The sequence below is a fragment of the Nerophis ophidion genome, linkage group LG16 (assembly GCF_033978795.1).
Source record: "Nerophis ophidion isolate RoL-2023_Sa linkage group LG16, RoL_Noph_v1.0, whole genome shotgun sequence".
Taxonomy (NCBI): Eukaryota; Metazoa; Chordata; class Actinopteri; order Syngnathiformes; family Syngnathidae; genus Nerophis; species Nerophis ophidion.
Genome location: NC_084626.1, coordinates 52203181 through 52220511, shown reverse-complemented (window position 1 = coordinate 52220511; position 17331 = coordinate 52203181). Strand labels below are relative to the sequence as shown.

General features: G+C 40.8%; 1 protein-coding gene across 2 annotated transcripts in view; it reads left to right on the top strand.

Annotated features, from left to right (window-relative positions):
- LOC133535564 (serine/threonine-protein phosphatase 6 regulatory ankyrin repeat subunit C-like) overlaps positions 1-17331 on the top strand; it is an 83710-nt gene that overhangs the window by 51794 nt on the left and 14585 nt on the right. For both annotated transcript variants that reach the window (XM_061875493.1, XM_061875492.1), the window contains exons 20-24: positions 3866-3983; positions 4047-4266; positions 9768-9855; positions 11253-11336; positions 13753-13898. In XM_061875493.1, coding sequence (XP_061731477.1) covers positions 3866-3983; positions 4047-4266; positions 9768-9855; positions 11253-11336; positions 13753-13898 — 656 coding nt within the window. The remainder of the gene's footprint in view (positions 1-3865; positions 3984-4046; positions 4267-9767; positions 9856-11252; positions 11337-13752; positions 13899-17331) is intronic.

Sequence of the window (17331 nt, the reverse complement as noted above, 5' to 3'; positions counted from 1 at the left end):
GTATGTGACGTGACAGAATGTGACGTATGACATGACAGTATGTGACGTATGACGTGACAGAATGTGACGTATGACGTGACAGAATGTGACGTATGACGTGACAGTATGTGACGTGACAGAATGTGACGTATGACGTGACAGTATGTGACGTATGACGTGACAGAATGTGACGTATGACGTGACAGAATGTGACGTATGACATGACAGTATGTGACGTGACAGAATGTGACGTATGACGTGACAGTATGTGACGTGACAGTATGTGACGTATGACATGACAGTATGTGACGTGACAGAATGTGACGTATGACGTGACAGTATGTGACGTATGACGTGACAGAATGTGACGTATGACGTGACAGTATGTGACGTATGACATGACAGTATGTGACGTGACAGAATGTGACGTATGACGTGACAGTATGTGACGTGACAGTATGTGACGTATGACGTGACAGAATGTGACGTATGACGTGACAGAATGTGACGTATGACATGACAGTATGTGACGTGACAGAATGTGACGTATGACGTGACAGTATGTGACGTGACAGTATGTGACGTATGACGTGACAGAATGTGACGTATGACGTGACAGAATGTGACGTATGACATGACAGTATGTGACGTGACAGAATGTGACGTATGACGTGACAGTATGTGACGTGACAGTATGTGACGTATGACATGACAGTATGTGACGTGACAGAATGTGACGTATGACGTGACAGTATGTGACGTATGACGTGACAGAATGTGACGTGACAGAATGTGACGTATGACGTGACAGTATGTGACGTGACAGTATGTGACGTATGACGTGACAGAATGTGACGTATGACGTGACAGAATGTGACGTATGACATGACAGTATGTGACGTGACAGAATGTGACGTATGACGTGACAGTATGTGACGTGACAGTATGTGACGTATGACATGACAGTATGTGACGTGACAGAATGTGACGTATGACGTGACAGTATGTGACGTATGACGTGACAGAATGTGACGTATGACGTGACAGTATGTGACGTATGACATGACAGTATGTGACGTGACAGAATGTGACGTATGACGTGACAGTATGTGACGTGACAGTATGTGACGTATGACGTGACAGAATGTGACGTATGACGTGACAGAATGTGACGTATGACATGACAGTATGTGACGTGACAGAATGTGACGTATGACGTGACAGTATGTGACGTGACAGTATGTGACGTATGACAAGACAGTATGTGACGTGACAGAATGTGACGTATGACGTGACAGAATGTGACGTATGACATGACAGTATGTGACGTGACAGAATGTGACGTATGACGTGACAGTATGTGACGTATGACGTGACAGAATGTGACGTATGACGTGACAGTATGTGACGTATGACATGACAGTATGTGACGTGACAGAATGTGACGTATGACGTGACAGTATGTGACGTGACAGTATGTGACGTATGACGTGACAGAATGTGACGTATGACGTGACAGAATGTGACGTATGACATGACAGTATGTGACGTGACAGAATGTGACGTATGACGTGACAGTATGTGACGTGACAGTATGTGACGTATGACGTGACAGAATGTGACGTATGACGTGACAGAATGTGACGTATGACATGACAGTATGTGACGTGACAGAATGTGACGTATGACGTGACAGTATGTGACGTGACAGTATGTGACGTATGACGTGACAGAATGTGACGTATGACGTGACAGAATGTGACGTATGACATGACAGTATGTGACGTGACAGAATGTGACGTATGACGTGACAGTATGTGACGTGACAGTATGTGACGTATGACATGACAGTATGTGACGTGACAGAATGTGACGTATGACGTGACAGTATGTGACGTATGACGTGACAGAATGTGACGTATGACGTGACAGTATGTGACGTGACAGTATGTGACGTATGACGTGACAGAATGTGACGTATGACGTGACAGAATGTGACGTATGACATGACAGTATGTGACGTGACAGAATGTGACGTATGACGTGACAGTATGTGACGTGACAGTATGTGACGTATGACATGACAGTATGTGACGTGACAGAATGTGACGTATGACGTGACAGTATGTGACGTATGACGTGACAGAATGTGACGTATGACGTGACAGTATGTGACGTATGACATGACAGTATGTGACGTGACAGAATGTGACGTATGACGTGACAGTATGTGACGTGACAGTATGTGACGTATGACGTGACAGAATGTGACGTATGACGTGACAGAATGTGACGTATGACGTGACAGAATGTGACGTATGACATGACAGTATGTGACGTGACAGAATGTGACGTATGACGTGACAGTATGTGACGTGACAGTATGTGACGTATGACAAGACAGTATGTGACGTGACAGAATGTGACGTATGACGTGACAGAATGTGACGTATGACATGACAGTATGTGACGTGACAGAATGTGACGTATGACGTGACAGTATGTGACGTATGACATGACAGTATGTGACGTATGACATGACAGTATGTGACGTGACAGAATGTGACGTATGACGTGACAGTATGTGACGTGACAGTATGTGACGTATGACGTGACAGAATGTGACGTATGACGTGACAGAATGTGACGTATGACGTGACAGAATGTGACGTATGACGTGACAGTATGTGACGTATGACGTGACAGTATGTGACGTATGACATGACAGTATGTGACGTGACAGAATGTGACGTATGACGTGACAGTATGTGACGTGACAGTATGTGACGTATGACGTGACAGAATGTGACGTATGACGTGACAGAATGTGACGTATGACATGACAGTATGTGACGTGACAGAATGTGACGTATGACGTGACAGTATGTGACGTATGACAAGACAGTATGTGACGTGACAGAATGTGACGTATGACATGACAGTATGTGACGTATGACGTGACAGAATGTGACGTATGTAAGTTTGTGCGCTTGCTGTCTGTGAGAAGGAGACACAAGGAGTGGGAAGAGTGATTTCTCCAGATTCTCTGAACCTTTTGATGATATTATGGAGCGTAGATGTTGAAATCCCTAAATTTCTTGCAATGTCACTTTGAGAAAGGTTGTTCTTAAACTGTTTGACTATTTGCTCACACAGTTGTGGACAAAGGGGTGTACCTCGCCCCATCCTTTCTTGTGAAAGACTGAGCATTTTTTGGGAAGCTGTTTTTGTACCCAATCATGGCACCCACCTGTTCCCAATTAGCCTGCACACCTGTGGGATGTTCCAAATAAGTGTTTGATGAGCATTCCTCAACTTTATCAGTATTTATTGCCACCTTTCCCAACTTTTTTGTCACGTGTTGCTGGCATCAAACTCTAAAGATAATGGATTGCACAAAAAAAAATGTTCATCAGTTTGAACATCAAATATGTTGTCTTTGTAGCATATTCAACTGAATATGGCTTGAAAAGGATTTGCAATTCATTGTATTCTGTTTATATTTACATCTAACACAATTTCCCAACTCATACGGAAACGGGGTTTGTAGGAGTCCTTTTTTCAACAAAATAATTCAGCAAAAAATTGCCCCATTTTACAATTTTGGTTTTTGTACGGTCAAAATTAACAAACTATTAAAAATTCTAAACTGTATGCGCTATTTTTTCCCTACACTTTGATCCCTGCGGCTTATAAGACGGAGCAGCTACTTTATTTACATCTAACACAATTTCCCAACTCATATGGAAACGGGGTTTGTACAACACCATTTATATAAAAGACTCTTTGACTCTCCATGGCTCAAATGTGTCGGTCAATTGTTGAGATGATGAGATCTCAACCCGCCGTCTCACTGCTCCAGAAGTCAATTCTGCTTCTTTTGCAGGACAGCGCTCATGCTGGCAGCTCTGGGTTGTCACACCGATTGTGTGCACATCCTGTTGGAAAAAGGAGCCAAACCGGACGTCGGCGACAAAAAAGGCTTCACGGCATTACATCGAGCCGTACGTGTGAAGTAGAAGTGTCTTTAACTCCGTTTAGATGTCTCAAATCCTACTGTCCTGCAGGCCATGTTGGGCAGTGAGGACTGCACATCAGCTTTGTTGGAGCACGGCGCCTCTGCTCTGTGTCGAGACTCCCTGGGCAGGACGCCGCTGCACCTGGCCGCGTCCCGTGGTCACACACAGCTACTACGCACTTTGCTGCAGGCTGCAGTCAAAGCAGACCCTCTGGACTCCATGTTGGATTACAGAGGCTACACGCCCACCCACTGGGCCGCCTACCGCGGTGAGACGTCTGCACGTTTTTGACACAAATGTTGCTTCATTGTCAAGCAGGAAATATAAATGACTGTTTCCCACATCAGGGGTGGGCAATTTCCCGGGGGCCGCATGAGCAACCCGAGCACTGCTGGAGGGCCACACCGACAATAGTTCAATTACCGTATTTCCTTGAATTGCCGCCGGGGCGCTAATTAATTTAAAACCTCTTCTCAGTCCTGCGCCTACCAAAGGCATGCGATAAAAGTAAGCATGCACTCATTATTTTAAAACCTCTTCTCACTCCTGCGCCTACCAAAGGCATGCGGTAAAAGTAAGCATGCGCTCATTATTTTAAAACCTCTTCTCACTCCTGCGCCTACCAAAGGCATGCGGTAAAAGTAAGCATGCGCTCATTATTTTAAAACCTCTTCTCACTCCTGCGCCTACCAAAGGCATGCGGTAAAAGTAGGCATGCGCTCATTATTTTAGAACCTCTTCTCACTCCTGCGCCTACCAAAGGCATGCGGTAAAAGTAAGCATGCGCTCATTATTTTAAAACCTCTTCTCACTCCGGCGCCTACCAAAGGCATGCGGTAAAAGTAAGCATGCGCTCATTATTTTAAAACCTCTTCTCACTCCGGCGCCTACCAAAGCATGCGGTAAAAGTAAGCATGCGCTCATTATTTTAAAACCTCTTCTCACTCCTGCGCCTACCAAAGGCATGCGGTAAAAGTAAGCATGCGCTCATTAATTTAAAACCTCTTCTCACTCCTGCGCCTACCAAAGGCATGCGGTAAAAGTAAGCATGCGCTCATTAATTTAAAACCTCTTCTCAGTCCTGCGCCTACCAAAGGCATGCGGTAAAAGTAAGCATGCGCTCATTATTTTAAAACCTCTTCTCACTCCTGCGCCTACCAAAGGCATGCGGTAAAAGTAAGCATGCACTCATTAATTTAAAACCTCTTCTCACTCCTGCGCCTACCAAAGGCATGCGGTAAAAGTAAGCATGCGCTCATTATTTTAAAACCTCTTCTCACTCCGGCACTTACCAAAGGCATGCGGTAAAAGTAAGCATGCGCTCATTATTTTAAAAACCTCTTCTCACTCCTGCGCCTACCAAAGGCATGCGGTAAAAGTAAGCATGCGCTCATTATTTTAAAACCTCTTCTCACTCCTGCGCCTACCAAAGGCATGCGGTAAAAGTAAGCATGCACTCATTATTTCAAAACCTCTTCTCACTCCGGCGCCTACCAAAGGCATGCGGTAAAAGTAAGCATGCGCTCATTATTTTAAAACCTCTTCTCACTCCTGCGCCTACCAAAGGCATGCGGTAAAAGTAAGCATGCGCTCATTAATTTAAAACCCCTTCTCACTCCTGCGCCTACCAAAGGCATGCGGTAAAAGTAGGCATGCGCTCATTATTTTAAAACCTCTTCTCACTCCGGCGCCTACCAAAGGCATGCGGTAAAAGTAAGCATGCGCTCATTAATTTAAAACCTCTTCTCACTCCGGCGCCTACCAAAGGCATGCGGTAAAAGTAAGCATGCGCTCATTATTTTAAAACCTCTTCTCACTCCTGCGCCTACCAAAGGCATGCGGTAAAAGTAAGCATGCGCTCATTATTTTAAAACCTCTTCTCACTCCTGCGCCTACCAAAGGCATGCGGTAAAAGTAAGCATGCGCTCATTAATTTAAAACCTCTTCTCACTCCTGCGCCTACCAAAGGCATGCGGTAAAAGTAGGCATGCGCTCATTATTTTAAAACCTCTTCTCACTCCTGCGCCTACCAAAGGCATGCGGTAAAAGTAAGCATGCGCTCATTATTTTAAAACCTCTTCTCACTCCTGCGCCTACCAAAGGCATGCGGTAAAAGTAAGCATGCGCTCATTATTTTAAAACCTCTTCTCACTCCTGCGCTTACCAAAGGCATGCAGTAAAAGTAAGCATGCACTCATTATTTTAAAACCTCTTCTCACTCCGGCGCCTACCAAAGGCATGCGATAAAAGTAAGCATGCGCTCATTAATTTAAAACCTCTTCTCACTCCTGCGCCTACCAAAGGCATGCGGTAAAAGTAAGCATGCGCTCATTAATTTAAAACCTCTTCTCACTCCTGCGCCTACCAAAGGCATGCGGTAAAAGTAAGCATGCGCTCATTATTTTAAAACCTCTTCTCACTCCTGCGCCTACCAAAGGCATGCGGTAAAAGTAAGCATGCGCTAATTATTTTAAAACCTCTTCTCACTCCGGCGCCTACCAAAGGCATGCAGTAAAAGTAAGCATGCGCTCATTATTTTAAAACCTCTTCTCACTCCGGCGCCTACCAAAGGCATGCGGTAAAAGTAAGCATGCGCTCATTATTTTAAAACCTCTTCTCACTCCTGCGCCTACCAAAGGCATGCGGTAAAAGTAAGCATGCGCTAATTATTTTAAAACCTCTTCTCACTCCGGCGCCTACCAAAGGCATGCGGTAAAAGTAAGCATGCGCTAATTATTTTAAAACCTCTTCTCACTCCGGCACTTACCAAAAGCATTCAGTAAAAATTTGAGTGTGATGTAAGCTTGGACCTTAAATCCTACTGAATAGCTCTTAATCTTCTTCCCTTTATGCGATTTCATATTACCGGTATTGAAATCAGCCTCCTCCATTTTGAAAATGATGACAGGGGAAGTGTCACTCGTGACGTGACGAGTTTGACCAGGCGGTAATACTAAGCATGCGCTAATTATTTTATGAAGCGAGTTTGACCCGGCAGTAATTCAAGGCAGGCACATACTATATACTCTGCGGCAATTCAAGGAAATACAGTAAGTGAAATGTGAAGTGAATTATATTTATATAGCGCTTTTTCTCTAGTGACTCAAAGCACTTTACATAGTGAAACCCGATATCTAAGTTACATTATGTGTTCTCTTTGAAGATACTTTTCAAATCCTTGTAGTCCAGGTGTGTCAATCTGGTTTTCATGGTAGTCATGGCTACCCTCAGAGGGCCGCTTGTAACAGCAAATTAATGATTTTGCTTATGCATTTAATTATACTTTTTTTTTTAGGTACACTGTAAAACTGGCAACTTAGCGACCAGAATTCTACTGTAGTAAAAAGTTTTTTCTCCACAACATAAAACGGTAAATGGTAAAACTATAACTGTTTTTACAGGGAAAAAATGGCAGCTTAGTCGGAAAATGTACAGGTTTTTTTTTTTACAACTTATTACTGTGAATGTAAAAGGGACCAAAGGGGAAGAGAACCATCCAGACTGTTATCGACGCAAAGTTGAAAAGCCAGCATGTGTGATGGTATGGGGGTGTATTAGTGCCCAAGACATGGGTAACTTACACATGTGTGATGGTATGGGGGTGTATTAGTGCCCAAGACATGGGTAACTTACACATGTGTGATGGTATGGGGGTGTATTAGTGCCCAAGACATGGGTAACTTACACATGTGTGATGGTATGGGGGTGCATTAGTGCCCAAGGCGTGGGTAACTTACACATGTGTGATGGTATGGGGGTGTATTAGTGAACAAGACATGGGTAACTTACACATGTGTGATGGTATGGGGGTGTATTAGTGCCCAAGACATGGGTAACTTACACATGTGTGATGGTATGGGGGTGTATTAGTGCCCAAGGCATGGGTAACTTACACATGTGTGATGGTATGGGGGTGTATTAGTGCCCAAGGCATGGGTAACTTACACATGTGTGATGGTATGGGGGTGTATTAGTGCCCAAAGCATGGGTAACTTACACATGTGTGATGGTATGGGGGTGCATTAGTGCCCAAGGCATGGGTAACTTACACATGTGTGATGGTATGGGGGTGTATTAGTACCCAAGGCATGGGTAACTTACACATGTGTGATGGTATGGGGGTGTATTAGTACCCAAGGCATGGGTAACTTACACATGTGTGATGGTATGGGGGTGTATTAGTGCCCAAGGCATGGGTAACTTACACATGTGTGATGGTATGGGGGTGTATTAGTACCCAAGGCATGGGTAACTTACACATGTGTGATGGTATGGAGGTGTATTAGTGCCCAAGGCATGGGTAACTTACACATGTGTGATGGTATGGGGGTGTATTAGTGCCCAAGGCATGGGTAACTTACACATCTGTGAAGGCACCATTAATGCTGAAAGGTACATACAGGTTTTGGAACAACATATGCTGCCATCTTTTTCATGGACGCCCCTGCTTATTTCAGCAAGACAATGCCAAGCCACATTCAGCACGTGTTACAACAGCGTGGCTTCGTAAATAAAGAGTGCAGGTACTTTCCTGGCCCGCCTGCAGTCCAGACCTGTCTCCCATGGAAAATGTGTGGCGCATTATGAAGCGTAAAATACGACAGTGGAGACCCCGGACTGTTGAAGGACTGAAGCTCTACATAAAACAAGAATGGGAAATAATTCCACTTTCAAAGCTTCAACAATTAGTTTCCTCAGTTCCCAAACGTTTATTGAGTGTTGTTAAAAGAAAAGGTGATGTAACACAGTGGTGAACATGCCCTTTCCCAACTACTTCGGCACGTGTTGCAGCCATGAAATTCTAAGTTAAATATTGTTTGCAAAAAAAAAATTAAGTTTATGAGTTTGAGCATCAAATATGTTGTCTTTGTAGCATATTCAACTGAATATGGGTTGAAAATGATTTGCAAATCATTGTATTCTGTTTATATTTACATCTAACACAATTTCCCAACTCCAATGGAAACGGGGTTTGTAAACGCTAATTATTTTCTAGTATAAGTTGCACATGTTGCACAATGGGATGTAAGCATGGGATCATATGTACATTCCGGTAACTTACTGTTTGTAAAATATATCTTTTTATTAGTATCTAATTAATATATTAACAGTGTTTCATGGTTGTATTCATAAATTAAGATAATTAATAAATGACAGTAGAATAAGCACACATTTGATTGTAAATGGTAGTGTAACGACCTGGTATTACACATTCTGTATGGTGTTGGAGTTGTCCCACTTTTTGCTTGGTTGTAAACGCATCACTGGCTAAGAATAGAATAGAATAGACTTTACTGTCATTATATTTGCATATAATGAGATTAAATACTCCAACTTAAGTGCCGTATGTGCACGTGTTGGCGCAAGTGAGAAAGAGGGAGAGGCTGCTGTTGATATAGCGGATGACAAAGTAGGTTTTGGGCGGGTTTGTACAGCAGAACATGACCATTTTTTTTTTAATCAATGTTTTGGTCATTTGTTTATGGCCGACAATAAAGAGTTTGATGGAATTCATGTCTTACTTAAAGCGTCTCGACAGACGTTAAAATAATTGAATTGTGAAGACGTGCACAGGATTAGAGGGAAGGTTGCCCAACACTAACTATTATATTGAAATCTGAAATCTCTGATAGTGTTACTCTTTCTTCTGTGTAGAATCATGAGGAAGAAAAAAAACCTACTCAAGGAAAAGAAATCCAAGTCAAACCAATGCAATTCTACAGAAAATAGAATGTGTCGCCATAATTCTTCCATTTGTGTCTTGCCTAGGTCATGAAGGATGTTTACGCATTTTACTTGAAAACAAGCTTTTTAGCAACCAGGAAGGAAATTCCTTCAACCCACTGCACTGTGCTTTGTGAGTACCACTGGATTTATATGAACTAGGGGTGTAACGGTACGTGTATTTGTATTGAACCGTTTCGGAAGGGGGGTTTCGGTTCGGTTCGGTTCGGAGGTGTACCGAACGAGTACACATGCTAGCAGCGACCGGGCTAGGACAACATGTAAAAGCCAGAGCTGGAAAACCCTCCTACCTCGTTAAGATCTCCCGTTTAGGAACACTTTGGCTGTGCGATACAACAATGGAGGACTGAGGTTTGTTCAGCAGCTGCTTCTGACAACAAACATCAAACATGTGTCGCACCTTTCCTGCTTCCGGTTCCCAGACCGTAGTCGAGGAGCGCAGGGGAGACACTCCTACAGGGCTGATGTATTCTCTACCCCGCAGTGGGTCTCCACAGCTCGAGACTCCAGGGTAAATGAAGAGTCCGGCGATTAGTTGCAAATCGTGGCTTTATTGAGGTCTTGCACACAGCCAGTCCAACAAAACACTACCCACTCCCTCACCTCGCTCGCCCACACACTCACCTCAAATGCTGCCACATATTAAAGGGCCACACACACACACATACGCTACTCTCATAACACATGCTAACCCATTTAAAACATCACCACCGCATTCAAGCAGCCTCTCCTCTGCGAGTCAAGCAGGGCTAAAGCAATAACAAATGTTTTTATAGCAGCAGATTTAAGTCCATATGGCATTAAAAACTAGATTTTGACCCACTTCTATGGTGGAAGAACAATGAGCCCATATATCCTCTTACTGCCAAGTTAGCCAGGCTGAGGGGGAGAAGAAAAGTTAAACTGAGGCTGAGTTGACTTGAAACTGTTTAATGTTGCACTTTTTATAGGTAGAAGAAAGGTTTTGTCATTTTATTTAATCCGAGCAACAACTTGAGGCAGTTTAATGTTGATTAACGTGGACCCCGACCTAAAAAAGTTGAAAAACTTATTGGGGTGTTACCATTTAGTGGTCAGTTGTACGGAATATGTACTGTGCTATGCAATCTACTAATAAAAGTATCAATCAATTCATCAAAAAAAGCACTTTATATGTAGAAAGGTTTTGTTAAGAAACCATTCTGAGAATTATTTAGTTTTTATTTTATATATGCCATTCTGAGCCTTATCTCATATAGTTTTTATTTTATATATGTTGACCACATTAACCCTGGCAATGTGCCCTGTGTGTATATGTATGTTATGCCATTGTTTACAAATTTGGTAAATAAATAACCAAAACATTTATATTTTGTTGTTTTCTTACTGTACCGAAAATGAACCGAACCGTGACCTCTAAACCGAGGTACGTACCAAACCGAAATTTTTGTGTACCGTTACACCACTAATATGAACACATACAAAAAAGTGCAGTAGTACATAAAGATTCATTTCTATTCCCATCCGCAGGATTAAAGGACACGACGTTGCTGCTGGACTTCTCATAAAGACAGTTGGCCCTCAAATAGTTCAAGTTAATGACGTCAAAGGAAGGTGGGTTCCACACTCTTGATTGGCAACAAACAGAAATGTTAGCCCCTATTTGTACACAAATAATTTTTTTTTTATGGACGAGTATTCATTTAAGACAATGGTTTTTTCAGCTGAGATAGGCTACAGCACCCCCTGTACTGTAATGACTAAATAACATAGTGAGTGAAACAGACATAGTAATGTGTAAATAATGTCAATAACTACATGAACCATCTGTGGATGTGAAGTGAACACTAGTAAGATTGTATATACTGTATAGAGTAGGCTAACCCATGTGGTTCCTGTGGATGTGAACACATTTACTGTAGTGACTAAATAAAATAGTGACTGAAACAGACATAGTAATGTGTAAATGTCAATAACTAGATGAACCATCTGTGGCTGTGAAGTAAACACTAGTAAGGTTGTATATACTATATAGAGTAGGCTAACCCATGTGGTTCCTGTGGATGAAGTTGTAATTACTGTAGTGACTAAATAAAATAGTGACTGAAACAGATATAGTAATGTGTAAATAATGTCAATAACTAGATGAACCATCTGTGGATGTGAAGTGAACATTAGTGAGGTTGGAAATACTGTAAAGAGTAGGCTAACCCATGTGGTTCCTGTGGATGGAGTTGTAATTACTGTAGTGACTAAATAGCATAGTGACTAAAACAGACATAGTAATTCATTTGGATGAATGGGGTATTTATTTATGTCAACTCTGTTGATAATTTTTCAATTTCTTTAAACACTAAAACATCTTTAAATGGTGCTTTTTTTTTGTGCAAATTTTTGCATGTTCAGTTGCAGAAAAAAACAGGAGCTATGGGGGAACGGGAGGGGGGGGCCTGTGGCCCCCAGACCCCCGGCTTATTTTCAGTCTTTTCCATTAAGTTCAAATCACATGCCTGATATATATATTTTTTAATTATATTATTATTAGGGGTGGGCAAATTAATGCGTTAATTACGAGTTAACTCATCAATCTATTAACTCCGACAATTATTTTATCGCACATTTGCGTATGTTGTTTACATGCTTTTATTTTGTTAATGCCTTTTCTTAACAAGATGGCATCTCCCGGATGTACTTCGGCGTCGAAAGGCTCTTGGTAAAGATGGAACATTTGGCAAAAATAGCGGACAATTCTGCAAATGTCATGGCTGGCTTACAGCGTGGTCACTCCGGGATCACTTACGACCGCCAGACAATTCTGGATGTGGATAGATCGGGCCGTTTTGGACTGAATGAGGCGTGCTTGCTAGAGCGGCTAGCTAGCATGGGAATACTTTGCCGGCTACATCCAGCGGCCTGTGAAGCAGCGGAGTATATGTGTTGTCTGTCTATTTATGAATAATGCAGACCAGGAGTGTTGGCTGACTTCTTAACGTTTACTTTCAGAGCGTGCATATCACAACATACAAGATGCCGTCATGGCGACACAACCTATACATGCTCCTCACTCCTGTTGCATGCTGGGTAGGGTAGTTCTTTTATTCCCTGGCTCATAACATCACAATACAGTACCATGTATATGATGCCTTCAGTTTATCAAAGCACCAAGCAAACAATGGGAAAATTCCCATCATATCAATTCCTAGATATGGTCATAATTATTTTAAGTGCACTACGCAGAATAAACACAACATTATTAATATTGCTACTACGGATAATTTGATCCAAAATTCCCTAAAACAGCCCACTACCTGTAATATAGGTTTTTTAAACATAAGATCCCTGATAAAAAAAATGTTTCTGCTGTTACCTCAGAAATTGCCTGTTCAGATGTTATGATTGTGGCTCAGAGATTTGTATGTAGATTATATTTATTTTCCATAACAAACAGGATAACTTAAATACCCTGGCAGTGGCAATAAGCTTAAATGTTTGTATTGACATTTTTGGAGTTGATTTTCATCAAATATGCTATTTAACTGCTACTGTTTAACAAGGACTGATTTAAATTGTTTGCACAACAAATGTTTTGGCGCTTTTGTTCATGTGGGAGAATATTCCAATAAAGGTGCACTACACACTACTTTTGAATTCATTATTGGGCTTTGCGTATACAATGCAGTTAATCGCGATTAATCGGAGAAATAGTGTGATTAACTTTGATTAAGATTTTTAATCGTTGCCCAGCCCTAATTATTATATATTTTTTTTAATGGAGTAAAAATCGTTAATAACAAGAATCGCGATTCATCTGAAAATCGATGTTGTTTGACACCCCAGTTAGTACATGGGGTGAATTGATACCATGAATTGATTAACGTGGACCTAGACTTTAAGCAAGTTGAAAAACTTATTGGGGTGTTACCATTTAGTGGTCAATTGTACGGAATATGTACTGTACTGTGCAATCTACTAATAAAAGTATCAATCAATCAACATATTAAGATATTTTCCTGTGCTTGTACGTGTGCAGGACGCCGTTGCATGCGGCTGCTTACTCAGGAAGTGTTGCAGGGCTGCAACTGCTCCTGGCCCAGGGGGCAGAGGTCAACGCTGTGGACCAGAGAGGATGCTCCGCTCTAATGATAGCAGCTGACCGCGGACATACCATGGCTGTCGGTATGTGATAAAGGGGAACTGCACCCTTTTTTTTTTTTCGCCTATCGTTCACAATCATTATAAGAGACACGAAGACAAAAGTAATTTTTTTGCTTTCTTACTTATAAAAATCCTATTTCTCTAGGTGGCTAGCAACCAATTCTTCCTCTAAATCCCTTTAAAAATGCATTCAAAAACCCTCCACAATACTTCAGTTACGTTCTGTAACCTGTACACTGCAAAAAGTTAGTGTTCAAAAACAAGAAGAAGAAAAAAAATTAGGGGTATTTTATTTGAACTAAGCAAAATTATCTGCCAATAGAAGAAAATTTGGCTTGTCAAGACAAGTAAAATTTGCTAACCTCATGAACCCAAAAATACCTCAAAATAAGTATATTCTTTCTTTTCTTAGTTTATTTGGAACATGACATACATACAACATTATACATCAGTTAAATTCATCATTTCGCAATACACAATACATCATGTCCGAAAAGGAGTAGGAAGAAGCAAAGCTTATTTAATCCTACCCCTTTTCCACTTCAGAGCGCCCACAATATATACAATTATTCACTGACCTTCTTTACAGCAAAATAGCAAAATGACATCTATGAGTGATTAACACAGCAGTTTTCTAACATGTACTTCATTATTTCAGTCATTATTAACATACTAAGATGAAGAATATCTTATTTTCAATAAGTTTGAAAGTGTTTCTCATAATACTTCTTCTTTGTACTTTGTAAGCACTATTAATTTAAACATCCTCTTAAACTGGCTCATATCAGTACAATGTTTAACTTCTTTACTTAATCCATTCCATCATTTAATTCCACATACTGATATGCTAAAAGTTTTAAGTGTTGTACGGGCATACAACTGTTTTAAGTTAGATTTTCCTCTAAGGTTATATTTCTCCTCTTTAGTTGAGAAGAATTGTTGTACATTCCTTGGTAGCAGGTTGTAATTTACTTTTTACATCAATTTAGCTGTTTGCAATTTTATCAAATCATCGAGCTTTAATATTTTTGACTCAATAAATAAAGGGTTTGTATGTTCTGTATATCCAACATTGTGTATTATTCTAATCGATCTTTTTTGTAACACAGTTAACTAATGTAGCGCACATTTGTTGTTGTTTCCCCATATTTCTGCACAATGACTCAGATATTCTCACTAATAACAAGAGCACTTTTCATGGTAGAAAAAAAAAGAAACTTTTTTGCTCAATATGTTGAAAAATACTCTTAAATTACCGTATTTTTCGGGGTAAAAGTCGCTCCGGAGTATAAGTCGCACCTGCCGAAAATGCATAATAAAGAAGGAAAAAAACATATGTAAGTCGCATTTTCGGGGGAAATGTATTTGATAAAACCCAACAGCAAGAATAGACATTTGAAAGGCAATTTGAAATAAATAAAGAATTTTGAACAGACTGAATAAGTGTAGGTTATATGAGGCATAAATAACCAACTGCTATGTTAACCTAACATATTATGGTAAGAGTCATTCAAATAACTATAACATATAGAACATGCTATACCTTTACCAAACTATCTCTCACTCCTAATTGCTAAATCCCATGAAATCTTATAGGTCTAGTCCAGGGGTGCCCATTACGTCGATCGCGAGCTACCAGTCGACCGCGGGGGGGGTGTCAGTCATTCTCGAGCCAGGCTTTTAAAAAAAATAGACCTAAAAATGAGTGATCATCAATCTTCACCAAGACGTCACTTAAATGACATTCACGGTACCGGAGGGTCTTGTGAGATGACGCTGGCTGCTGCAAGATCATTATTATGAAAATATGACCGAGAGGAAGGCCAGAAACACTTTTTATTTCAACAGACTCTCGTGCCGTACCTTCCGTCAAAACTCTAAAGGCCGACTGCACATTTCCTATCTTCACAATAAAAGCCCTGCTTCATGCTGCCTGCGCTAACTAAATACAGAGTCTCGGAAAACTGGCGTGCACAAGCGATCCCTCAGAAAGCTGGCGTGCACATCACTTGTGCACGCCAGCTTTCTGAGGGATCGCTTGTGCACATCACTTGTGCACGCCAGCTTTCTGAGGGATCGCTTGTGCACGCCAGTTTTCCGAGACTCTGTATTTAGTTAGCGCAGGCAGCATGAAGCAGGGCTTTTATTGTGAAGATAGGAAATGTGCAGTCGGCCTTTAGAGTTTTGACGGAAGGGACGGCGCGAAAGTCTGTTGAAATAAAAAGTGTTTCTGGCCTTCCTCTCTGTCATATTTTCATAATAATGAAGTGGCAGCAGCCAGCGTCATCTCACAAGACCCTCGGGTGCCGTGAATGTCAATCAAGCAAGCTACGGAATTTGCCGCCAATGTTTTTCTTGTAAAGTGTATGGAAGCTGGATGAATTAGATGCCAAAAAGCAACCACTTTCATGTGGTATTGTACAGAAAGGACAACTTTTTTTCTCCTCCATTTGAAAATGTGGGCGTTATCATCATTACTGTCTGATTCCAATCAATGCAAGTCATCAGAATCAGGTAATACACCAACTTATATTCTTGTCTTCGTGAAAGAAAGACATCTATATGTGTTACACATGCTTGTATTATCATTAAACACATTTAACTTGTTTACAAAAATGTCTCTTTCATAAATAAATAAATATAAATGATATATATAAATGAGGTAGATCCCCTCGAGTTGGTCAATTGAAAAGTAGCTCGCCTGCAGAAAAAGTGTGGGCACCCCTGCTCTAGTCTCTTATGAGAATGAGCGAAATAATATTATTTGATATTTTACGGTAATGTGTTAATAATTTCACACATAAGTCGCTCCTGAGTATAAGTCGCACCCCCAATCGATGAAAAAAACTGCGATTCATAGTCCGAAAAATACGGTAATTAAATGATTTTTTTTTTCATGCTTGAAGTAAGAAAGTATTACTTTAAAAAAGTAGTTTTAAACTTGTGAGGGTTGATGACCCAGCTTTGCAACAGTTGATATTTTAGTTTCAAGCATGTTTTACTCAATATAGCTCATCAAATCTCAGCGACAAGCTGTAATGTCTTACTGAGATCTTTTAGGACCAAAAAACTTAAAACAAGTAAAACAGTCTAACATAAACTATGCTCAGCGAGAAGAATTATCTTATCAGACAGAAAATAAGCAAATATCACCCTTATTTGAGATATTTAATCTTACTTAGATTTCAGTTTTTGTAGTGTATAATAACCAAACTGTAGCAACATTCTTATTGTAAAAGTGATCACTGAAGAACTATTTTTATAGTCCACTAACACATCGACGTGCTACGGTATTAGCCATAAATGCTAACTACGGAAAGAAATAAGCTTACTTCTACGTCAACACAAACACATTTGAGTTTGTAATACACAACACAATGTGATAGGACAGCAATCTGTACTGAGTGAAAAACATGAACAATCATATTACAGTACCTGTTAAGTATTATTTCAT